Source organism: Heliangelus exortis, chromosome 3 (assembly GCF_036169615.1).
Source record: "Heliangelus exortis chromosome 3, bHelExo1.hap1, whole genome shotgun sequence".
In the NCBI taxonomy this organism is placed as follows: Eukaryota; Metazoa; Chordata; class Aves; order Apodiformes; family Trochilidae; genus Heliangelus; species Heliangelus exortis.
The window spans coordinates 101976479-102004077 of NC_092424.1; the positions used below are offsets into that span (position 1 = coordinate 101976479).

Genomic DNA, 27599 nt, shown 5'->3' on the forward strand with positions numbered 1-27599 from the left:
TTACGGTCTGTGGACCATAAGTGACTTAAAAACATTTAATTCATTTTACTTGTATGTGACAGCTACTGAGCACTTTTCATATTTCATAATCTACGTATAACATAGATAGGATACACTGAGAACAGAAAGGAGTGTTGAAAGATGCAGGTTAGAAACTGTAAGATTTTAATCCTCAAATATTACTTTAAGATGTTAAATTAGTTTCAGTCATTTCTGCCCGTGCCTTAGGAAAGCAGCTCCTCAATTTACCTTTCCTGATCATTGCTGCCATCAGGCAGAAGCAGTGCATGCAAGAGCTCCCAGTATTCAACTGTCTGTATAACTACTGTCTTGGCAATCAAAGTCTGCAATTCTTGCTAACAGTGGGGAAAAGTAGTTTTAAAAAGCTGTTTTCATGTAAATGAAAAATTGTCAATATTAATTTTTCCAAAATGCCATCCTGCAGTAGCTTACACTGACAAAAATAAAAAAAAAACATTTCTAGACCAAAAAACCCACAGTAAACTAAGGCATTTTAAGGAACAACAGGCCGTTAATGCTGGCTTCTATTTAAAATAATGTTTTAAATAATATTTCAGTGATATTATTTTCAATAAAAGACTCAGTTATTTAATACAAAACTCCTTCAATGTTTAGCCATATTTAGCACCTAGACCAGGAGTACTTAAAGTAACAAGTGGATGGATACCACAAAACTATTCAAACTGTAAAAACTGAAACAGTAACTGTCATCATAGCTGAGTCTCTATATAATAATAGGGACCATGTGGGAAAAAAACTCTCAAGCAACATAAACAATCAGAAATTATTTTGAAATAAGAACTATTTTAAGAATAACTGAGAGGAGCTCTTCAGATGACAGAGTTTACAGACCTCTAAATAAAGTGTCAGCTAGCAAGATGGTTGATGGAATAATGTAAGAAAAAAAAAAAAAAAAAGCATGGCATCAACTGAACATCACATCTATTAATACAAAATACTAATTTAAGACAGTAACAAAATAATACCTAAAGAGTTTTACAATTTACATATTTTCAAAAGGCTTTTAACAAAAGTTCTGATTAGAAATCACTGAAGAACTCACTCATATAAACTAAAAGGATGTTTTTGGAGGACTGCAGGCATTGAATAGATGATACTGCACATAAATAATCTACTTATGTTCATCAAGGACGCTGTAGAAAGAAACTTCTATTTGACTTTTTTTTTAAAAAAAAGTATAGGGTAAGCAAATTACCATATGATTGCAAATAAAATGTAACAATAGGAAAGCTGTCACTTTCAAAATATGCTATATGAGACTCATCAAGTCAAAACAGGAACCTGAGCCTCACTGAATAAAATTTAAAGACCTCTGGTTAACATCACATTTACGCTTCCAACTACTTCCTTTCATGAGATACACTGCATATCACAGGGTGCTTTAAGATAGAGGGAAGAACACTGACTTAGATAGAAAAGACTGTGGGTGAGGAAACATGATGGGAATTGTTTACTCAGACTGAATAAACAACAGAATAGGAAAAAAGTGATTAAGTAAGTGAAACAAAGAAGAGATTTTGATTTTCTGGATTTTACTATCTTATTAAACACAGAACAACACCATACACCATATCACATAACAAGGATAAACAACAATAATAACCCTTCTACAAAGTTTCAGCATGCTTTGCACCCAGTGCTGTATGATGTTGTACCTATGTCAGGTATTTAGCATGAGACACCAAAGGCTGAATTAAGTTCATCCAGCAATTTCTTTGTAACATAATAGAACTCTAAATACACCACTAATGAGCTCTTAATTTTTCAGAAACTGAGATAAAAGCAGCATATGCAACATTTAACATTCTCCACTTATACCTTCATTAGAGAAGACCTGTTAGAGAAAGTGAATTATTCCCCAAGAATCCACTCCAGAACTCTTCTCCTTCTCTGATGCAACTGCTGCTAGACACAGAACACGGAAGTATCCAGGGCTTGTATTCCAAACTGTCATGTTCACTCCAGCTATACTGCTTTTCTCTCCATTTAGTCCTATCCATTTTACTCGTGTAGTTAATGGAAAATATTTCATCTACATCTTGAAGTATTTAATTAATCATACATGCTACAATTTATGTTCCCAGAGAAAATACATTTCACATGTTCTCATACGGATAAATTGCATCTTCAAGGAATGGAAATTAGTGTTTTAAAATATTAATTAAAACTTAAATTAAATTTCTTAAACTTATTTTTTATGCATTACTAGTGGAGAAACAATGTCTATAGAATTAAAAACAGTATCAAAACAAATTTACTCAAAGCTGATAGGACCATAAATCTTTCCTGTAATAAAAGCATTTTTCACAAATAAAAGATTGAAGATTAAACCGATACAGCTCCTTCACTTGTACTACGCCAGATCAAGCTAAATACAGGTCATTGTCACCTGAAAAATGACTTCAGCAAAATGACTTGGCAATTCCTATCTCTCACTGTGCTTTACATATTTTATTTTGACCCTTAAGTCTGACCCAAGTAGAGGCAATGGGGAAAAGTTTAAAATCACTGGACATTGACTTATTCCCACTGTGACCTTTCTGTATAAAGACATATGAAGAAAAAATGCTGTAAACAGAGATACATTTTTAATGTACTAGGAGAAGAGGAACAAAAGAACAATGGAAACTTGACAGCCATACCCCATTCCTCAGAAAGTCATTATCTTAATATAGACTTTACTAATGTTGCTGAGAAACATAAAACTTGAACAAATAGCCTATATGAAAGAAGGAGAAATGTGCATGAGGTACACAACACAAACACAAATTAATCTGGCAATAAGTCAGCAACATGGACAGAGGGATTGAGTGAACCCTCAGGAAATTTGCTGATGACACCAAGCTGTGGGGTGTGACCAACACACCAGAGGGAGGAGATGCTATCTAGACCAAGCTTAATGGTCTTGAGAGATGGGCCCATGCAAACCCCATGAAGTGTAAGGCCGAGCATAAGGTCCTGCATTTGGGTCAGGGCAATCCTAAGCAAGAATAGAGACTGGGAGGAGAATGGATTGAAAACAGCCCTGAGGAAAATGACTTGGGGGTGTTAGCTGATGAGAAGCTCAGCATGAGCCAGCTATGTGCATTTCTAACCCTGAAAGCAGTTCTGTGTCCTGTTCTGGGGGCCCCAGTGTAAGAAGAAGATAGAGCTGCTGAAGGAAGTCCAGAGGAGGGCAATGAGGATGATCAGAGGATTGAAGCACCTCTCCTATGAAGACAGCCTGGAAAAAGTTGGAGTTGTCCAGCCTAGAGAAGAGAAGACTACGAGGAGATTTCATAGAGGCCTTCCAGTACCCTAAAGGGGGACTGCAAGAAGAGTCGAGAGGGACTTTTTATAAGAACATCTAGTGATAGCATGAGGGGGAATGGTTTCAAGCTGAAAGAAGGTAGATTTAGATTAGATAATAAGAAGAAATTCTTTACTGTGATGGTGGTGAGACAGTGAAGCAAGCTGCCCAGGGAGGTTGTGGCTGCTCCCTCCCTGGCAGTGTCCAAGGCCAGGTTGAATGGGTCTTTGAGTAGGTGTCCCTGCCCATGTTTGGAAGTAGATGTTCTTTAAGGTCCCTTCTAACTCAAACTATTTAATGATTCTAATGAATTCTGCAAAGCTAAACTTCAGGGAAAAAAAACCAGATAAAATAAGAAAGGTGCCTACAGTTACAATTTTAACGTCATATTAGGTATCCCTTCCAATTTTAAAAAATTTGTAGCTCACAGCATCTCTGTATACCCCAAGATCATGAAAAAAACATAATATAACAATATGAGGGGAAAGGCTAAATAAGATTACCTTCTCTAAATGACAAAGCTATTTGCATTTAAGTAGCATGCAAATAGTAATTACATTTTGCATATGCATGAGTAAAACAATCCAGTGAGCCTTATACAAGCTTTACAATTATTAACTTCTTACCTTAAACTAACTCTTGGTTTACCTACAGAAACAATGTTATGAACTATTGAAACTGCAATGTCTTGGGGTCAAAAACCTTGACTCTTATGCCTTGTAACTGGTCACTGAACTGAACAACTATGAACATGTATATAACCTGTTAGTTGATAGCTTACATATGTTAGACAGTGCTGTGAGTCACTACATATAAAATTTTATACATTGTATGAGAACAAATTGTTTTCCCATCTTACATGGATAAAGTTAAAATTTGAAATGAACATTCTAAATCACATTTTTCTGCCTCCTTCCAACATTTTTTTATATATAAAAAAGCCAGTATTTTGACCCATATTTTTCATGCACCAGTTAACTAGAAAATTACAGAACCTGAAAAGCTCAGATAAAATTCATCAAGGGGATTAAAACAACGCCATGCCTCCCCCCTCCAGTAGTGTGTGATGCTACTGGAATGTGAATTAAAGACTCTCAAGCCTTTGAAAAATGAGGACCCCTGAATTTTTAATTTTGTTAACTAATCATTAGAGAAATGGAAATGGCTGCGTTTCTGACTGTTTGATAGGTAGCTGCTTGCATAAAGTACATTTTTAATTTTGTAAGGGCTGGCCTGTTTCCCAGCAGCACATTGATTTGTGCGACCACTACTTACAGCACCTAGAGCATAATTAAATATTTAAGTCCCTCCTTGATGTATGCAAAGTCTGATTAAGAGGATTAGTATACACACTGAGGGTGGCTTTCACACATTTTCTGGAAATTGAACACTGCAATATCATTAGACTTATCTTTACTCAATAGAAATCCACATTCATCCTTTACAATATCTGCCATTCCTTCCTGTAATAAGAAATGCTAAAGAAGAAGAGCGATCCCCTGAAGTATACAAGAAATGTTAAGTAAGGGTAAACCAATCTGGAAGTAAGATTTTAAGTACATTTTAAAAAATATTTGCAATTTAAGGTTTATTTAAAAAAACAACAACAAAGCAACAAAACACACTCTTCTACAATCTAAAAATATAATTTAATTCACACACACCCCTTTAGAAAAAAAAAATTAAAAATGAGAAAAGATGACCACAATAATAAGGGTGTAGTGATGCTAGAGAAATTAATACCCTCAGACAAGCCAGGCAGACCAACAGAGCAGTCCAAGTATGTTTGAAAGACTTAATTCCTCAGGTCTACTTTTTGACCTTGCTTCACCCAAGACTACCCAGCAACCCGACAAAACTTTTAAATTGTGTTTCAACATTCCCCTTCTGTAGAACAGGCTTGCTTTTGAAGGTCTTTGCACCTGAAGCATTAACTTGCATGAGAAACTTGATTAATTAATTCTTTTCCACAAGCTCATAGTTTTCTATCTTTGCTTTTTAGCAGCCATGTAACTTATGAATTCCTCAGTGTTCTTGTTCCACTAATGTACCATGAAGGATTGTGAAATGTACCATTTTCAATACATTATTTTATTATGCTATTTCTCCTGCTTGCTAATACACAAAATAAGCAAGCTTTATCATCAAATAAGGTCATCACTTGCTTTTCCCAATATCAACCTGTAGACTATCATTTGGCATTAGCTGACTAGAAGAGAAAAAGAAGAAACAATAGTCAAAGTAGTGGATCACTCATTTGTTTTCTTGGACATTTGTGAAGAGCTCTGAATTTCAATGACCAGTACCTAACAGACAAAGCAATGTGTCTCTTCTGCTTAAATGACACATTAGTTACCAAGCAAAAAATATGAAAACCAAACCAAAACAAAATTGAAAACAAAGAGTTCTCATCTATCACATTTAGCTTGAACCGAGATGAAAATTAGAATAATTTTTAAATATGTTCCAACAAGACTCTAATAATTGGTATGTTTTCTGGTTCAAAATTAGGAATATTCTAAAAGTCTATCACTCCAGGAAACAAATTATCAGCAGGTTATACAGAGACATCTAAACAGACTGGAGGACTGGACCAACAAGAACCACATAAGGCTTAACAGCCTCACTGCACTCTGGACAGCACAGGTAGGGACAGCCAGGTTGGGAGATGCTCTGCTGAGAGGGCTTTGGGGGTCCTGGTGGGCAGTGACATGCATGTGAGCCAGCAGCATATGCAATGTCTTCAACTAATACCTAAAATATCACAAAACAAAAGCAAAAGGATGCAATCTGTACAGTTGTTGTACAGTTATATGCATTTTTACTTACCAGATTAAAGAAGAAAATAAAAGTGATATTATATCTCAAACAAGGGCAACAAGTCTCAGGGGGTTTCTGTAGAATACAGGTTTTTTTCTGTGGCTGAGTGGCTGAAACCTATTATCTTCCTGTAACGTTTTTCTTAAAACATACTCTAGTTGAATCTTTCAGACTTGAAAAGCTTTTGCACAGGAAAGCAGGCCAAAGGCAACACAAATATTGACAAAGGACTGAACTTAGGTATCCAATCATAGAGAGACACCTGAACTGCTGCTATTATTCTGAATGAAAGAGAAAACGTAGATTTAAAGATAGCAAGAGATAATTTTATTTTCTTTTAAGATTTGTATTATGATAATTTCCTTGAATGATCTTAGCACTGTGAGTCTAAACTGAGATATTCTTTGTTTCATATGAATATAAAATGGTTTTTGCACTATTTTTTTAGGAAATATTAGAAATATTACATTTTCTTCGTAAGGTCTTGGCACAGGGGGAAGGAATTCAGAAAACTGATGAAACGTAATTTTGTTTCTCAGCAATTCTACATGCAGCAAGTGATACTTGTCTTATTACAAAATGGCACAAGATTCAAAGACAAGACTATTTCTTCCTGATAAGCCTTTAGTATATTTTCATTGTAATTAGAAACACAGAACCTCTAAAAACGGGTTCATTGATGGTTGGACTTGATCTTAGATGCCTTTTCCAGCCTTAATGATTCTAGGATTAAGCACTTCACCAAAATGAGTCATGAAATAAAGCAGTAAAAATATTAGTTGGAAACAAATATAGTTAAGAGTAACTTCTTTCAGTGATGATTTTACCTTTTTCCCCCCACACTTTATACTGAAAAAGATTTAAAATTCTTACTTGGACAATTAAAGGTATGACTGTTTTTAAGCAATGGTCTTTCACTTGTTAGGTTCTGCCTCAAGAGAAAACAGCACATGAACTACAATCAAAAGCATTCCCTATCAATTCAGTCTTCCCATTTGAGAAGAAAAATATATAAAACCTTCAAAGTCAATGCTTGACAAGGAGGAAGTCATTAGTGTTTAATCAAAATTTGTGTCATGTATTCATGATCCCAAACAAAAGCTGAGGAGGAGTCTGTTCATTTTACATGACTTCGTTTTTCGTAATCACAAGGAATTAGAAACCTGATCCAAAAGGAAGGTAGGATTATTGCAACGAGATACTGCAAAATAGCATACCATTACATGATCCATGCATGAAATAAATCTTATGCTATCATTTACAGTAATTAATATTAATACCTTTGTCTCAGGCCAGCAAGCTCTGAGAACAGCTTGTGTCCTGAAGTACACAAGTAACTTGCTATCCTCTTCACTGAGATGGAAGGCTTGCTCCAGAATTTGCAATACTCTGATGCGAGGCTTCACTGCTAAGGAGTCATCACCACAGAAAGGTCTCAACCACTCCAGAAGGTCATCTGAAGAAACTACATTCTCCCTGAAATTGAACAATACTGTGTTAAAAGGTTTTTGGTAATCCTAATTCAAGTACTAGGTGTAGTTTCAAAGCTGTTAAGAAGTACAGTCGACACATAACAAACATGTAACATTGGAAATGGAAGAGCTCACCTTTGTGAGACTGCAGAGAAATTACCTGTTGGATATGAGGCACCTAAAGCTAAAGTGGTGTAAGTACTCTTACATACAGTTATGTATTGCCCCACATAAAACTTTGCCAGTTGTATTTTAATGGAGCTGGATTTCAGCACCTGAAAATCCAAAGCCTTTTTATGATGCTGGTCATGACTGAAGCCTGTACTTCCATTTTAACTGACTTTATGGAAAAACAGCACGACTGATTGGATTTCAAGTATAACATTTTTATACCTGATGTTTATATATACTGTCCTATATTTCCTTTCTTTCCTTACACTCCACATGCACAGCTTACTTTCTCCTGACTGCAGCTCTAATAACTTTTTTTTCTGTACCATCTTTAGCAAGCTTGATTATTGTATGCTCTAGTATGATAATGTTACAGAATACCCATAATCCCTTTAAAGAAAAAATCTGAAATGTTACAATACCTAAGGTATTGTAACCACAACCCCAAAAACCCACCTCATTCCTCCCCCCAGAAATGAAAAAGCAAGCAAATAAACAACAAAAAGCAAAACAGGTTCCAGGTGGAGTTTGATTTATAACTAATGTTTTCTTATTTATCCTAACAAGACATATGGGTTAAAAAATACTAAGTTAACCTGTCTTGCATCTCTGAAGTAATAAATATTGACAGCTCAGTTCTTCATATTAAAAAAAATACAATTTTAGTTAGGATTTATATTGTATGAATGACGCTGTTAGTTTAGAATTTCAGCTAAATTAGACATGTCTATCAAACAGGTGGAATTCAAACTGTAATTTTAAAATTCTGGAATTTAGAGTACCTGCTGGAATATTTCAAGATTTGTACAGCTCACACTTGATGTTATAAATATATGTTTTCCAGAGGGAAATATTTATATTTCGTAAATTGAGCAACTGCAATCTAAGGAGCTGAATGAGATCAAGCATTTAAATCAATGTAAACAATCTCCTGTAGTCACAATAACTTTCACTCCAGCTTATTGTTTCAGCATTTAAGTGTCAAAGAAGTATATAAATAAAAGACTGCATAAAGTGCATCTCAGAATATAACAGTACCAGTTATATGCATCTCAGAATATAACAGTACAACTTTCCCATTCTACCTTATAATATTGTAAAAGAGATTTACTGTAGATTATGACATTAATTCAGCGTATTCTGGTATCCAGCATTAACTAATCAAATGTCAGTGGAGAAGCCTCTATTATTGTCCACCAGGGAGTATAAAGTTTTATTAATATTTTCATACATGAGTTCTTAGTTTGTAAATCCGGAAATAAAGCTGCTTTGGTTTGGTTTTGGTTTGACTTGTCTTTAGAAGAAACGCAATGGAAAATGTCACTGAGAAATACAGACCATAATGCAACCTAAAATAAGGACATTGCCAGAAAAGAAAAAATAGGGTGAGGCATTATACTGCATTTGTGAAATTGTTTCTGAAATACACCCTATAAGCAGTGACAAAATTTAGATATCTGAATTCAGATAGTTGAAAGTCTGTACTTATTTTTAATTTATTTACTAAATGGAAACAAAAGCAGTGACTTACTCCTGGGAAATATACAGTCTGCAGTAGTCACCACAGAAAAAACATTTTCTCAAGTCACTATAATACATTGTTTCCTAAATTTTCAGTTCAGTGACTTGCTTTCTTCCAAAGGATCATTTTAATGGCTTATGTCAAGACTCAGATTTTGAACCAGATAAATGATAGCCTGGTCTAGAAGAAAGTATTAGAAAATCAAGTGCAAACACATTTTATATATCTGTGAAGAAAACCCATCCATATTCAGTATTGTACTTTTAATGCTTCCTTGAGAAATATCTTTCAAAGTCTTAACCAAATATACCATACAGTAAGTTCTTACCCTTTCTCAACACTGGCCTGCACTGCAGAAACGATGCCTTCAAGGACTACAAGTGGATCTTTCACTGATGCAGATGAGCCACCACTGCCACTGTTAAGGGAAGATGAAAAATTACAATAAACGTGGTCCTTAATGTCGTATCTAATTCTTAATTCTATCTACCTCTAGGATTACATTAATAGTGCAATAATATGGCAATCCTTCACTTTCCCTGCTTAGCTAGTAGCTTTATTTTAATGTCAAAGTAAGGCAAGGAGCAACAAGAAAAAAGTGAGAATGAGAAATGTTACAGTACTAAAGTGAAACACAGCAGAAAAAGAATAGGTAAAATTCTAGCAATTCCAACACAGATTAGTCAGCAAGAAGCCCACATGTAATCTCATTGCCATGAAGAGATCAATTAAATGGATGTTACACATAAATGACTCCATCTTTTCTTTCCCAGCGTCATCTTGCAGTATCTCTTCTGGGTTAAACAAACTTGACTGTAATCTGAATCAAAAGAATCCTACCTACTGATTCAGCAGATTTCTTTTCCCACCCCCTCTGAGATTAATTTTCATTTGAATCAAAGGTTGTTGTTTACCAGAACCAACAACATTAAAAAGGAGGGAACACATGGTCAAGAACAGCATGAAGGGGTGGGATTAAGCCCCCAATCAAAGAAGATTTGCTATGCATATGTAGGAATAGAAAAATGTGAATGTGCCCATCAGACATTCTGTTTACACAATAATGCTCTTCCATAGATCAAAAGGTAGTACATATTGCTATTAAAAAATAAATAAAAATCACACTGGTAGGAAAAAAGCAGCTTCATTCTTATTGCAATGAATGTTAACATTTTCTGTTAAGATTTTCAGCAAAACACATTTAAGATGTGACTTGGTGCTGAAAGAGGCAGCGATTTTCCACTGGTACTCCAATAAACAATAGGGTCTCTTCATGAAAACCACTGTAAAGGCAATGATGCCTGGATAAACTATAAAAAAAACCAAACAAAACACAAGCAGTTTTGCACATGTTCTCTATTGTGTTTCTACAAACACCTTCTGCTACTAAAAATGTCAGCCTGTTCCTAGGTGAGCTCTTAATAAAAATGAACACATCCAGAATACCCTGAGTGTTCTATATACAGCCAAAATACACTGTATTGGTGATGTAAAATTTTTACAATCTTTAATGTCTTCCTGTATTCATAACTATCATCTTTTTTTATTTCCATTTTATTAAGTGCCCAGCACTTTAATGAACAGCACTACATTTAAAAACACCATGGTGACTCCATTCAGAACACACGTAAAATAATTTGTTGCATGCTGTAATCTTGGCTTATCTTATGCATTTTAAATGCATTAAAAAAATAAAAGAAATGAACAGCACACAGAAGAGTTTAACAGCTCAGCATACACAGAATTTGTAAACTATTATTAAGGCATTTTATATTGCAAACAAGGTCGAAGTAGTAGAATGCTTATAACACCCCTTTTTTCTCAAAAAATACATATGGATATGACAGAAATGCTATTGTTAATACCAATACTAACATACGGCAGCTAAGTAAATTTTAGAAGAGTGAAATTTAAATCTAGGTATTTTCCTTAATATTTTCAGCTTATTAGGAAACAATCAAATAATACTTTGTAGTAAAAAAAATATCCAGGAATTTAATGTCACAAACTGAGATAGTGACTGTCCAAAAGATAAAATCTATTTTCACCATGAAACAAATCAATGTTTTCCATCTCGTGGGGAAAAAAACCAGTATATTATTCACAGAAAAAAGAAGTGTGGAAACAGCAGAAAGAGCAGCAGTGTTAGAGTAATCAATTTATGCAAGCATATACATATATTATGGTTTTAAATTTATTAATTAAAAAAAAAAGCTAAGAAAATTTAAGATATCTTTCCAGAGTGAAGGCAGATATAAGCCCCACTTCATTTATGTTCTGTTTACAGGCCAGACTTAAATTTTCCTGTATTACTATGCTTTTTGTACTTTTTCAATTAAGTCTGCATTTAAAAAGACACCAACAAAGAGCATTAATATGGCATATCCAAAGAAAACTAGAACACTTATAAAACTTTTAGACCAAGAACAGAATGATGACTGAAATAGAAAATAATAGGACATGAACTACATATATTGAAATCTTAGCTCTCCGTACCCTAGATGATTTTTAGTGGACATAAGCAAATTTCACATGAAAGAAGTATGACCAGCAAACAATAGACTTTGGGTAACTTCAGTTGAGGAGATGAGGGTTCTGAATAGGTCATGAAAAGTCCTAGAACTTGCTCTTCAAACACACTTCACCTCTCTAATTAGAAATTTAAGTCTTTAGTTCCTATCATAACCAGGCTCTGAGCACCTAAAAAAACTCAGGTCAAAAGAAACATACACCCCAAATTTAATGGGCTTTTCTGAAAACCACTGTTTCAGACAACACACGTGTGAAGACAGTTGTCAAGTAAAGCAGATGTACGAGCATTTACAGAAAGCTTTGAGTTTGTCATACACAGACAGGTAATACTCTGATAAGCAGGAAGAAAGAAAGAAGAAAGGTGAATCTTAGCAGAAAATTACAGTTATCTACAATTACAAAGTATTTTTAAAAATAAATCTAGAAAGATTGAAAGTTAGCAATTTTAAGCTTAATATAGCCCTTACTGCCTAGCAGTTAAAGAAACTAAAAAGAGACTACAGCTCATGAGACAAATCATGTCAGGTTTCCACAGGTTGTAGCCTTTTTCTTTTAATAATTAGTGATTAAAAATAATCAGCTACTTACAGAAACAAATATAATTAATGAAGGATTAGTCTTCCACACAGATTATATGCTATTTTATGCATGTTTTGAACAACAGAATAGGATTCGATGTTCACCTCAAAACTCCTAGGTATGAGCCTGGGTTAATTATACCGATAAAGGCTTATTTTATTTCAGTTCAGCTTCAGAAAAGTGATGCATATTTAATCAAGTTCCTCAAGCACAATAAAGTACAAAGAATGCTTGAACGGAGAATAAATTAAATTCATCTAAAGCTTTAACCTAATCATGGTATTCATTGAAAATAATTAGTATCTTCTTATTTCTCCAGCCTTATTTCCCTCTTTGTGCATCCTTTAAACATGAAGGAAATAAGAAAATAATATATTGTTTGTGTTATCATTGAAAGCTTGGGAAAAAAAAATCATAATGCCAAATCATTGTTTCCCTGAGAAATACAATGAATTGTGGTAACCCAGTTACAAAATTACTCTATCACATCTGCTCAAGTGAGATGAGACAGTAAAAGAAACACTGGGCCATTAAGCAAGGACTCAAAATTTCAGCAAGCCTTTCCTGCTCACTGCTTGCTGAATACAAAACTTGATGAAATATTACATCGATCTGGATACCTAATTTAAGAAGTTTAGGAGTTGCAACTGGAGGCCATAACTTCTTCCACAGACAGTGTCTTCCCCATCTACAGTCACACACCATGGAAAGTCTGTATCGTGAGTGATCTTAAGTAATGGTTTAAAGTAAACCTTGGGTAACTCTAACCAGACTAGCATCATTATCAAATTATTTCTGGGTTTTTTTTCCAGAATGATTTATACTGAAAAGACATTTGATTTTTATTTTATAGTAACTGTTTAATAGGTAAACAATGAAATACTGAATACTTGTCATAAAAAGTATGCAGATATGCTCTGCTGGGAAGATTTTACACGTACCAATGTACAAGTTTCTACTTTGAATTTTGTATGCTAGAGTCAAGGGAGATAAAATACTTAACAGAGCTGGAAAATACTGCTCTTGAAACTACAATATTGGTATCTAATATTATGCAAATAATTGTATGTTATATTTAACAAGAAGTCTGCTCCTGAGAAGGTGTGAGAGAGATTGTGTTGAAAAATGAAGCCAAAAAGTAACTTAATCTTTCATAAGGGCAGTACTTTCTAATAGGATCCTCTGCAATACTCAGCAAGCACACTAGTAAGGAAAAGACATTTGGAAGTGTGTGAAGGTGTAAATTTAAAACTGAAAGACAGGATGTGTATCTTCAAAATAGTGATGGACTGATGGCTTAATTTTCATGTCAATCACAGACACTACCATAAATTTACACATCCATAAAGGTGTGTTTCACTTATGGTCACAATAACTTACAATTACATTCCATGTTACCACAGATGTAGAAAATCCAAGTTCAGTGTTATAACCTTAAAACTGCTACTTTGAAGGTTAATTGTCAAAGAAGGGGGTTTCCAACACGGGTTTTCAAAACTATTGCATGAAAAACCCTACACTTTGTAACGCATCAAATGTGTTGCAATGTTACATTTACTGAATAGGAGCTCACTTAAATATTTTAATTTATGTTATAGTCTAACTTCAAAGTAACATCTGAAGGTATGACAGAGATGCATCCAATTTTATTCTTAGCAACAACATCAATACCAGCATGCTTAAAAGATGCCCAGCAAAAACTTTTCTTTTAATTGCTCACTGTAATTAGTGTGATGCTACTCCACACTATCCACTAAATGACCTTCACAATAGGGAGGATATTATTCCAAGTATTTTATTTTTTGTTTTATGATAGATGTTCGTTCACTTTACCACCGTAGTAGACAAAATTTTCCAAGGTTATCCATTCAAGATACACACAGATATGAAATTATCTTCCCCACAAAGAATTAAAAATAAAATTTCTACTGATCACATTAAGTCACATCACATATAAAACAAATTAATTTCTGATTTTATCTGAAGGCAACCCATCTTTGCAACTAGTTTTCTCTACCAGAGAGACAGGCAACTGGATCTTTACAGTAAAGTGCTGAATAGGAATTATTGGTCATGGTGTCTGCCCCAGAACTTGAAATCAACTTGCAGGCATTCCAGCCTTGCAATGCATATAAAAACCAAATAATTCAGTTCACAGAAAAATACTGGCAAGAAGCAGACCAGAAAGAGAACTTAGATAAGTCTCTCATACTGTACATATTTATGAGACTCATTGCAGTTGAAATAACTGGAGTTCCTGAGCTATATATCCAGATGCATTACACTTTTATTCTAGTTAGCAAGACAGCAAGACAGTGATTATGTAAAGCCAAATTTTTCTTCATCAAATGGAAAAACCCAGGCAAGACAGACAATATTACTTATGTTGCTACGTAAAAGCTCAACCATCTCTGAGGATGCTATGAACATTCTTGAACTGACTGACAAGAGAAATCAATTCTTTGCCAAAGAGGACTGCAGACAATTTGACAGACTGCTTTTCATCTGTGGCACTTCAATCAGCTGTAACATACACATACACACTGAAGAAAAGGCAGAGCCATAGATTATTTTCTGTGCTAGACATCTTCCTTTGTTTCTGCTATGGGCATTCAGAAATCCTGCCCACATAATTTTTGTGTATGCAGAAGAACAAGATAAATTCTCAAAGTTGCATCTATCTAAACCACTCTTAGAAGAGTTAAACAGTGCCTAACAGCCATCTAACAGTAAAGTAATCTATTATACTTGCTGCATGTATCTCTTTGGAACATAAGCACTTCAGAAGAGAGTTAATAGTTAAATGAGAAATATCTGTTCATTAATTGTGGATGATGTAAAAACATGTTGCCCAGCAACACCCCCTCATGCAAAGAAAAAAAGAGAAGAAAAATATTTCTACTGAAACCACTACTTTACATATACAGCGATACTTCATTTTCAACATTCAGTCCATCAAAGACCCAGCTGGGAAGAGGCAACAGGTAGCACTCAGCAACATTAAATCCAAGAGAGCTTCCTCAAATGAAAAAGATCCCTGATGAATTAATTTTACCTGACTGCAGAAAAAAAAGGCCAAAGTGAATAATTTCATGCCGCTCTGAAGGAGAAAGAGCATCACAGAGAAAAGGATTAAGAGCTCATTGCTATTCTGTCAATGATAGGAAAAAAACAAACCTCAGGCTCTCTTCCATCGTGGGAACACACATTCTGACAGGGATGTAAATGTAAAATCCTAGAATGTTATTCTCTGCTTGCTGTCTTGAGAATTTCACATGTCAGCTCTAGCCCAAAAGCAATAGAGACTGAGTGTGCTCTTTGGTTAAGTTCTGACAGAGAATAACAAGACAGGCACATGGATTTCATCGCATTAAGGCATGGGTCAGAATGCATTTAAGTCTCACATTATATGCAAGAAGAATTTTATAATCACTACAACTAGAATAGCAGTCAAATCACAGAATTTTCAGAGTTGGAAGGGACCTTTAGAGATCATCTACTCCAGATCTCCCATTAAAGCAGGATCACCTACAGTGCATCACACAGGACTGTATCCAGGCAGGTTTTTAGTATCTCCAGAGAAGAGAACTCCACAACCTCCCAGGGTAGCCTGTTCCAATGCCTTGTCACCCTCACATTTTACCAGATCTTGAGAGGGTGTTATGAGTGTCAAGCTCAGCTTGAACTGAGCATTAAACAAAATCAAGGAAAAGTCCTTTATTTCACTAAAAGGCTTTTCAAACAGCATGTTTATCTTTCCCTTGTCTTTTTCCACATACTCAGATATCCATAAGCAGGTATATTTAACATTTCTGTACTGCCAGAGATGGCTACATTCTCCCAAATGCCAGACAAACTAAAACAGTTTAAGTCTCAAACTTCTGAGCAATAAGACATGAAGTACAGAGCCTGCAGCTAACCAAACAAGCAGGACTTGAATGCAGGACTTTTCTCTTTTGACCAAGACATGACTAACAATGAAGAAATGAAAAAATGACTACAGTAGTTCAGAATGCTTCTCATAAATGTTAGAACTGTAACTTGGAAGCAAGACTACAAAGAATATATTCAACTAGAAAAGTACAGTATTGAAGATAATGAAGACTTTAAACAAACAGCACTAAGATGATCAGCATCAACACTATTTCACCTTCCTTTACTACCCAGGTCTTTCCCAGATCTCAACAGAATTATTCAGGAATGTGATGTGGAAGTGTAAACTGTGTGGACGCTACTAAATTTGTGTTTTCTGTTGTCCTAGCACTTTCTCTGTAATTTTAAAATAAGAAATTAACTGTTTGCTGGGGCAGCATGAACAGGCTGGTTATTTGGTTTGTGGCATGTCATGGAAAAGACAGTTGCTGAGGTCTGGGCTACAAGTCCCAGAAAAAGATGAAGACCAAACCTTGCTTCTAGTACAGTGTGTGGGTTGCTCATAGCATAATGGCACTAACAGCAGCAAGAGACAGTAACAATGACACCACTGGAAGAGTTGAGCAAAACAATCCCCTTATAATCACAATTAATGAAACCAACAAAAACTCAACCAAACAAACATACAAAACCACAACACAAAAGAGAAGAAAGGTTTTTGGACTTAATTCTGGAAGTGTACTTACCTTAATGTACATACAATTTTTTTAATAGCACAATCGACAATATCCTTGGTAGAAAGACCTAGATCTCCAACAGCCACTTGTAACAACTGTTGTATCATTTCAAGGGGCTGACCATCTATACACATAGATACTGCTTGGTCATGGATTTTTTCTCTCTCTGACCTTGACAAGTCATATAAATAGCCATACTTCTGTAGAGTATCCTGTAAACAGATGATTTTTGAACATTAGTCAGTTTACTCTTGATTTACGAGAAGGTATTAATCAGAATTTTTATTTCTACAGAATTTTTTAACACCAGGTTAACAAAATGAAAGCCACAAAACATTTAAAAAATATGACAGAAGACTGGAGTCCATTAGGCTAGTCATGGCAACCCTCAAAACAAGCACCTGATCAGTAGTCATTACCTGTTCACTTCTTTTCAAGAAAGTGATAAAACTATGAGTGAGTGTTTCCAGATGAGCAAGAGATTGCTGCAAGTGATTAAGAGTTTCTTCATAAGCAAAAGATGGATTTTCAGCATCTTCCAGGACATTCTCAGAATTTTTTTTTCTTGATTTCTCAGAAAGATGTTTGACTGCCTTAATAGCTTTCTTAGTCACTTCCATCCTGGCTTCAACTGGCAGCTGAAAAAAAATTATTTGATATTTAATGATTCATCACCTGTACATTGCTATTTGTATTACAGCAGTGCCTAGAGGTCAGGTAGGTCCACTGCTCTACAACACAGCATAAAGCTAAATAATAAGAAACAACCTTCTTTCTTATTTATTTAGAAAGGATCACCACCCCATTACTTTCTTTTGTTGAACTCTCCTTTATTGATGTTGATCAGTGATTATCACACAACTTTGAGATGCTGGCAGCAGCTGCCCTCCTTGCATGATGCATCCCTGCCCACAAGATTCCCACACCCTAATGCCACCACTTCTCTGAACCCTCTGAAACCTCCTCTGAATCTCATCTTCAGGGTGGTAATTAATTTCTAATGGTTGCAAGAAAAGAATCTCCAAGTTTTCAGAGTAAAGGGCACCTTGTCACACCCTAAATCAGATGTCAGCATAAAGATATCAGTTGCCTTTCTCAAGTGCAAACTCCCCATTCATCTTCCAATTTAGATAAACTCCTGACTACTTTGCCCAGTCAAGCATTGCTCATTCATCCACCTTTCTGATCAGCCACTGCCAGCCCAACTCATCAGAAATTTAATTATCCTTCAATTATCAATACTACCTCTTTCCTCTCAGGTGTCCAATTACTAGTAGCACAAAAGGAGCAACAATGCAATTAGGAGCTACTGCATGCTCACACAATGTGAATGTGAACTATTTCTCTACGTGACCAGAAGTAAGAATTTGTAATAAAACAGATCTCCAGCTGCCCTTCCTTCTGCTCCATGCTGTAATTCTCATGACATTACACACAAATGAAGTGTTTCATTGTAAAACATGAGTTTTTAAAAATTTATGTAAAAATTTAAGTAAAAAGAAGAGCTTGTGGAAGGGGATCAGGCAGCACCTGTCTTATGAAGAAACTCTTTAATGTGAGGGTGGTGAGACACTGGAACAGGTTGCCCAGGAAAAGTTCTGGGTGCCCCCTCCTGGCAAGTGCTAAAGGCCAGGCTGGATGGGGCTTTGAGCAGGAGGTGTCCCTGCCTACAACTAGATAATCTTTAAGGCTCCTTCCAACCCAAACTATTCTATTCTATGATTCTATGTCAAAGAACTTTCTTGGCTTTCTCAGTAAGAATGAGAAGATACAGAAGTCAGTGCAGAATGCCTGGGTCATCATTCGCTTTTGTACACTTACACATTCTGCTCACAAGTTCTTTTGTCATATCAAGGGACACAAAAGTAGCAGAGGTTTCCTATTGCTTTACTGGCCCCATCACCTGCCTCTCCTCACTGCTGTTGGATATTCTGAAACAGTGGGGAATATTCTGATGTCTAAGTTCCCATGTAGTGACAAAAGCAGTGGTACCCTAGAACTTGAGTTCATGTAGTCTTCTACATTGCTACTCAGCCTACCTCCCATTACCCCTCATCACTCAAGAATTTTCTTGATTATTTCTGATCAAGGTGGGCTTTTCGATGGAGGTGCTGTTCCACAAGGATAATGATGGAGTGCATTTCACTACCTCTCTGGACTATCCTCTCTCTCTCCTCTCCCCTTCCCCTTCTGAAATTTTTAGGAGGTTGGAATGGGGTGGGATGTCATTTTCTTTTTGCAAATAAGGAAGGAGCCAATCCAACTCTCAGTATTCACAAGACACCTACTTGTACTATCTCACTTCAGGCTTCCCCTCAAGGTCCACTTGAAAGAGAACCACAGATTTTCTGTATGTGAGAAAACTCACCTGTCTCAGTGATAAGCTAGAGATTACTTTGTGGTAATGATCATGGTTTTTTGCACTCCTTTATGTATATTAAATTCCAGTGCCTTCATGAAATACAGAAATGTGAATCTGTTGTGTACTTGAACATAGAATTCACTTTGGAAGTGCTGAATTAGAGATTAAAATAGTGATTCCATTATCAGTGCAGCCTCAAAACAGTAAAATTTTACGTAAAAGGTACAAGTTAAAGGCAGCTTTTATGCATGAGACAGTTTTCAGATCAAAGTTAGAGGACAGAGATCTGTGAGAAATGTTTTCAGGTTCTACAAGGTTCTAATTGTTCATTGTACACTTGAGAATTGGATGGGATCCTAAAACAAAACTAGTTGCAAGCTGGCTAAACAGATGTTTCATTCCCAAACAAGTACAAGGGACACACTAAGTCAACTGATTTGACCAAATGTTTCAAACACTTCAGAATTTTTCATGGCCAAAAAGCTATCGGATTTCTACTACAAAGTTCTGCTTGGTCACCAATGACAGTAACTCTTCTATCAATATTTCCTTCCTGCTACTCCTAGTCATCTTAAGAGAGTAGAGAAACTATTGCAATCCTGAACAGAAACAAAGAATTTGAAGTAATTAAGTTTCAAAACAGATAAACAGTGGAAGCTATCAATCCTCTCTCTGCATCATTCATCTGGAATAAATAAGAAATAGTCTTGAAATGCCCCAAACATATTAACAGTAAAAATTTCAAGTAGTCACTAGGCAGCTATGATTTGTGAAGACAGTATTTCTTTCTCAGTAGGAAACAGTCATCCCCTGGCTACTTGAGTGCAGGGTCAGATCTGTCAGTCTTTATTAGCATGACAGATCAAAGCATAAATTTGGTTCAAAGCTTGGACAAAGCTTTTCACTTTCCCAGGAATATCCTCTTCAAAATTTCTTTTTCAACAAATATTGGTGTATATGTATACAGGTGAGGTGGGTTCCAGTATATTTATAGTATCATGGGAACACCAAAAGAATATTCAGAGATGAAACAAATGACACTTCACTTAAGGTGATGAATAAAAATTGTCCCTGCAGGGGGACTGGAATTAGATGATCTTTAAGGTCCCTTCCAACCCTAGCCATTTTATTCTATGCAACACTTCTGAAAAATAAGCATCATCCAGAATAGAGAAGATAGAGACACCAAAAACTTCACAAAACATCTCTTCTGTATTATCTTTTAATTTAGGTTAAGTTAATGAAGTTATCTCAAGATCTTTTAATATGAAAATACCTAAGAAATCTCATCTCTTTCTTGTGCTTTGCTGTAAAGATAAATAAAAAAGCATGAGTAAAAATTTATGTTAGAAATATCCGTATAAGCAAGTTTCACTGGCAAAAAAGAAGTTGCAAATCTGGTCATGTATGTTATGGGCATGAAAGCACATTCTTTCAATAACAAGCTTTCAGCCAGATGGAGATTATGACAGGGTTTATCATTTGTGTTTTGACAGTGCCTAGAAACCATATGCATTGGCACACAGCACTTCTCAGTGTTCATTCCTATTCAGAATGCAAAAGCCTGGTCCTAAACACAAGCCTGCAGCACAATGAATTTTGGGATGAGCACAAGTAAAATAAATAAATACACAAGAATAGTGTTTTCTCTGCTTAGCCAGAATACAGTGACTTTGGGATTCCATTAGACACTCTCTTATCCATAAAGCTAAATCCTCTGAGTGTGTCTTTCTTTAAACTGGCAGTCAAAGAAAGAAGTGCTAGAAAGTGGAAAGGTAGGTTTATGAATTTCTCTTCAAAACAGTACAATGAAAAAAAAAGTAAAAACTTGCTGAGACTTTCTCCTTGATTCAACTGTGCTTCACTTCAGGCTCAAAATTCTTCAAATATATCTGCTTACCTTTGTGACAGCTTTTGAAGAAAATGTAATTTCATCAATAAAAGTGACAATATCATCTGGAGCAAGTCTATCCAAGTACTTCAAACACATATCATATGCATGTAGCCACTCATCCATGGTTTCTGGTGTTTTTTTAATGAGATGATGATCACCGCTCCAAAAAAGTTTTGGTAACCAGACAGCATAAACGGAGCTTGATGACAGCATGCTGCCATCTTTTTTAGGAATTTTGGGAGCCAGTTTGGAAATAGATAAGATATTTTGACTTGTTAGGATGGGTTCCAGTGTTTCCAGAGGGTTTTCATTTTCATCTGTTAGCTTTTTGTAATCAAGACCTATGGACAGAATCAGGAAAAGGTAAATGAAATAAAAGTTATTCATAATTAAATCTACTCAAGCTCTACATTTATGTGTAAAACAATCAGTACTAAACCAGTATCTGCAGAAAGGGAAGGAGTCTACTCCATCTTCTTTTACAATCATACATACTAACAAGACTAGGGAGGAAGACAGATTTTATGACGTCCTGATGCATGTGAAATCTCTCAGTCACTGGAACATATTTTAATATTATGTATCTATACAAACTAACAAAAAAACCAATAGAATTGTACCGTTTTTTTTTTTTTTTTAAAGAAAGCCTAGAAAATCTAATGCACTTGCCTCTTTAGTTGAGTCTTCATTAATCAAAAGAAACCCTAAAAAGATGTATTCTAGTCATGTAACAATTGGCACTACCTACCTGAGCAAAAATGCCAGGCTCTAACCACAAGTAAACTAAGTAAGGTCAACTAGAGACATGCTATATACAGATTCATATACTTGAGTATCTGTGTAACACAACTGTCCTGTTACTTACTTCAGTTCCTACAGGAAGAAAATTCTTGCAAATTATTCTATCAACAGCAGTACTTTATTCTCTGTGTATATATTTCCTAGACAAATGACTTCTGCTACCATATGTTTTGTCATATACTAACTTCTACAAGTACTTTGATTTTGTTCCTTGCCTACTGTCTGTAAATTATGCTGGACACTGAGAATTTGAGGTAAACGTATAATAAATATACTTATTTTTGTTACCATAGATAGTGACAAATTCATGTCTGATGTAAGGTCCTAGGACTTTCTGTTTGAGCGAAATTTAAAAATAACTTTGAAGACAAACAATAACTGCCTGACAGATTTTTGTTTGAGAAGCACCAGAGAACTTGAACATTTAAACACATCAATGAGAACTGAAGGCAATCTCTCAAAAAATTATTGCCTTTTTCTTTTCCCACAATATATTAATTCATATGCACAATCTCTTCAAATCCAGCAGCAAATATCTCATATGTGTGCGTTTATAGTACTGAACAATTAATTCATCCCCACAGCAGGTAATCCCATACAGCGCCTATTTTTTATTCTGAAACCAGAGTTGGAGTTACTCAACTGAAATTCAAGATCCTGTTGCTACTTGACTAACAAGAAATCAAAACCAATATTCAAAATATCAGCATGCTTTCCACCAGCTCATATTTATAGGCATTGTCTGGTAATGTAAGAGGACAAATAATTTTTAGTTCTGCAAAAACTAAAGGCAACATCAGAGATAAAAAAATCATCCTCTTCAAAATGAACCAAAAAACATTAAAGTTCAATTCTTTGAGCATATTAATTTAAAACCTTGCAGTGTTAAAAATTATGCTCTAGGAGGTCTGTAATTTTTCCTTCAAAATTCACTACAAACCACTGCTAATAACTTCAACTTGCATCAGCAACAGAAACCTGGTTTAAAATATTATTTGCTCGCTGTAATAGAATAAATTTCCACAAGTAAAAAAGAGGAGATCAGTAACGTACTAAATTACTTGAATTCCAATTAAAAGCTCATTGGAAAAAAATACCTGAAGAGTACAAACTAGATAAGTATAATCATGTCGATACTCACATAACAAAATAGTAAATACAGCTATGAAAAAAGAAGAAAGAGGAACTCTTCTACCTGGTGCAACTGCTTTGAATTTTTTCAGGAGTCGGATATGTGTTTCAGGTTTGACAGGATGCTTCACCTCTTCTGAGCAACCACAGCTTTCAAGTAGTGTAAAATAATAAAGCAACCGCTGGTGATCTCTGCCTTCAATACTTGGGTAAACATATTTAACCATGTGTTCATGTAAGGCTTCAGGATTCGTTTTCAGCGTCTCAAAGAGACTGAGAGCTTGTGCTCTTTTTTCTATTTCCAGTGTTGATAACCTGCATTTAGAAAGAATTTTGGTATTAAAGGCCTGGAGGTTCATTGAAAGACTTTTCAGCTGCACACGTGGGAGACAGGATGATATTTTTCATTATTTAAGAGGTAAAGTTCAACTTTTCAAGATATTTTGAAAGAGTAAATACTCTTTCATAAATATTTAGATAGCTGTTATCCTCCATAAGCATAAAGTAAAGTACTTTTGTATTTCCTGATCTTGTTATCTATTGACTTGGGCATGCAGATTAAGGGTCATGAATACTCCAGTGGGACTCAAAGCAGATTTCATGTCTCTAATTGTAGCTATATGTAAAAACAGATATACGTTGAGAGCTTTTTGTACAGGAAGTCTTTTTAAAAAAACCAAAAGCCAAACAAAAAAACAATCCAACAAATAAAATAAAAAAACAACCACCTTGTGGCTAAGACAGAAAATCTTACTCCCCCATTAGAAGCACTCCCAATCTGTCACATTCTTTTTTCTGTAGTAATTGAACACCTCTGCATGCTTTTAGAGTATTACCACTGAAAATTGGCCCTTGCCCAACAGTGAATCAATCTGACACTATTATATATTATATAAATATGCTTAGCGTATTTAATTTGACATTTTTTCCAAGTTGCTTCTCCAGTTGTCATCCAAGAAGTTATGAAAACATCAGCAAGTTGGCATCAGTCAACCAGTCTCACTGTTTCAATAATTTTTTTTCTTTACCCTTCTGGAAAGAGTACCTTAGCTCTTTCACAGTATGAACTCAGGCACCCCCAGGTGACTACATAAAAGATAGCTGAATTCAACCAGTCATTTTTGCCTCACTTGGGATAAAAATGGGTACATATCAAGGCAGTCTCACCTTAAGTTTTCACCTTCCCCAACCAAAAGCTTTACCTATAATCTAATCTATAACTCTAACTAAAATGAGTTACCTATGGGTGATCACCACTTTGACTCTCCCCAGAGTCCATTCATATACCACATTTGGTAGTATGGTACACTTAGAAATCTGATGTCCTCTGATATAATTCAATCTTCTTAAACCTTTAAAATGTATTTAATTAGCATTTCAACATTAATTTCCCCTATATACATACGCCACACATAATGTTTCTCTTTCATATCCAAGTAAAATATACCTCCGTTCCATCCCTAAAGATTATTTTCTTGCAACAAATGCTAAAGTTCAAACTAAAGGTTATATGGACATTAAATTATATAGATAGGACCTATAGAGGCTTGCCATGTGTTTTTGGGGTATGGGGTGAAGGTGTTAAGGAGTGTGGAAGGTTTATTATGCTCTTCAGGAAGATTCTGGAATAATTCTGTGACAGGCAAAGATAAACAACCAGTGTATTTTATAGATTTTTGGTAAGCAAATGTAATCATATTATTCAAAAGAAACAATTACATTTCCATTGAAAAAAACATAACTTTAATTCTAAGCCATTTTAAAAACTAAAAAACTAAAACTAAAATATACTGTAATGGCTATGTGCTGTCAATCAACTTTAAAATGAGATTATGACAGAAAAAAAAATCATGCTCAGCAACGTATTATGCCATTGTACATCAATTTTCAAGACTTTTTCGAATTTCATTAGGGAAAAAGTTGTAACTTCATACTTCAGTGGTTTCAGAATCCTATGAATACTAACTCATGGAGGACAAGACCAAAGATAAATTATAGAAAACTGTTGCAAAACACCTTAGGTAATATTCCATTCTCCTGAGATGACAGCTGGCTCTTTCACATTCATGCCAGTATTGCCATGTTTATACCATGACTGTATTTTGTTTAAAGCACTAAATAATTTAGCAGCATCAAAATTTAGATGGTACAACTTCCCTGTTTTCTGGAGGAAGCTAAGAAAAATCTCAGAATGTTATTTCATCTTCCCTGATCTATGAGGCTTTGTTTTATTTATGCCTCATGTTTTAGAAAATATTTTTAATTCTTTTAAATAAATAATGTCAAAGACAAGTACAAATACTGCTGCAAGCTAAAGCCACTTTCATAATTTAAAATTTGAAACAAACTAGATTAGTTTGGTCATGTCTGTCAGAACAGTAGATAAGTGGATAAGAGCTTCTGTATTACACAGGGGGCTCTACATCACTGTCACTCAAATGCACTACTCAGGTAAGTAACTTTGTCTTTCATCAAATGGGTTTATTCATTTTTTCCAGTGGGCAAAAAATACCTGTCTGACTGACAAGATGTCAAAGTGTGGCTGATACAATTTCATTGGCTTTGGTGTTTTGTTTTGTTCTGTTTTTTGTTGTATTTCTTTGTTGTTTTTTTTTAAAGAGGCCCAGAAATATACTCTAGAATGGAAAAGAAAAGCATCCCAGCCCATTATGTCCTACACCAATCCCGGGTCTGGTCTGCCACCATCTTGTAAACTAGAACAGTACAAAATAAATATTTCTTTTAAACTGGGGTTCTATAAAAAACTGAAATTGAAGCTAGTAGACAAATGGTAAGCAACAGGTATATTTATTTCCTGTGCTACTATGTATGAGCATAGCAAAAATAAATAGCAAAATTTTATTTTAAAATAAATAATTAAATCAAAACTATCTAGCTTCAGGACATATTCCAAAGTACTGTAAAAATACCAAGAAGATAAGCTGCTACTAGAAGAGAGCATCAAGCATTCAAATCTGTGAAAACCTAAACACCAAAACCGAGTCCTAAGACACAAGAGTAATAAAAATACAACAACTTTTATCCTTGCTTGTAACACCTGATTTATTGGCTGGTTAAAAAAATATTACATCTAAAAGACAAAAAAAAAACCCCAAACTATTGCAACACAAAAAATATAAAAACACAAACCTATGCCACCAGCATAATTGAATTCTCTCATAGGTAAACACATCTTACCTATATTTGCAGGGAAGACAACTTACCCACTGTCAGTGAATAAAAATTCCAGATGGGTCATGTAAACTTCCCAAAGGGGAACCTTGTATCGCTGAGCCAAAGAAATAGCAATCTTGTAGACATTTTCTTCAAGTGTTCTTACAGAGGAGAGAAAGGAAAGAAAACAAGGGAATGTTACATTAAGCCCCTACAGACATGAAATGAAAATAAATATTTACATCAGAAAATTAAGGATTTCTTTTGAAATTTTTTATAAGCCAAGAAACTAGATACTGTTCACTAGTTTGAATCATAGTTAAGTAACAGCAAAGAAGCGTGCCTTCTGGCATTGGCTTATACTCAGTGATGCAACTGAAAACAGAAATTCTCACTATCTGAAGGTTAAAATAAGGAGTGAAAATGTCCACGTCCACTTTATAAATGCTCAAGAAATACTAAAATCTGGTCTTCTACTTCTGCATACCTTCAACAGAAAAAAAATTAAGTGATGAAAGCCTAAAGCTGACTTGATATTAATTTTTACTGATAGTAAAATAGACATACACGGGGTCTTGGTTTTATGCTGGTATCGGAGCAAAACAAAAAAAACAAAACTATTAACTCTCATGCTAGGTTTTTTGGTTTTGGTTTGCTTGGGGTTTTTTTTGTTTTTGTTTTTGCTTTTTATTCTTTTTTTTTTCTTCCCCAGGATAATTCAAAGAAAAATGCTATCTCTTTACAATTACATCCTAATATAACCTTTTAGAAACAACTTTTTAAAAATTGTATGTAATGTGAATACTACTGACCACATCAGTTGTACTATTGTACAAAATTTTGTAATACTACAAAATGCAATTGCAACTGTCAGTTAGTTTACAAAATTATATGAATGTCACTCATCTACAGACTTGTGTTAATTCCATAAACTTCAATGACCTTGTCATTTTTATAACACCTCCCCTAAGATTCATTACTTTGTTTTCAATGAGACTGGAGACAGTGCGTAGGGGGGAGACTCTGTGGAGCAATAATTTTTAATACATTGTCCATACTTTCATTATTATTCATGTATGACAATAAGGCAAAAGTAGGAAAAAAAAAACTAAACAAAGCCCTATGGATTAGAAAGTCCTTCCTCCCAGTTCTTTTTTTTTGTCACATACAGATATAGTTGATTTATGTATCTTGATTTAT

At 34.9% G+C, this 27599-nt stretch overlaps 1 protein-coding gene across 1 annotated transcript in view; it reads right to left on the reverse strand.

Annotated features, from left to right (window-relative positions):
• The window catches only part of NBAS (NBAS subunit of NRZ tethering complex), a 158682-nt gene that overhangs the window by 31024 nt on the left and 100059 nt on the right, over positions 1–27599 (reverse strand). The window contains exons 42-48 of the mRNA XM_071741942.1: positions 26450–26560; positions 23290–23540; positions 21300–21634; positions 17457–17675; positions 17047–17249; positions 9645–9734; positions 7432–7627 (exon numbers count right to left, since the gene is read on the reverse strand). Coding sequence (XP_071598043.1) covers positions 7432–7627; positions 9645–9734; positions 17047–17249; positions 17457–17675; positions 21300–21634; positions 23290–23540; positions 26450–26560 — 1405 coding nt within the window. The remainder of the gene's footprint in view (positions 1–7431; positions 7628–9644; positions 9735–17046; positions 17250–17456; positions 17676–21299; positions 21635–23289; positions 23541–26449; positions 26561–27599) is intronic.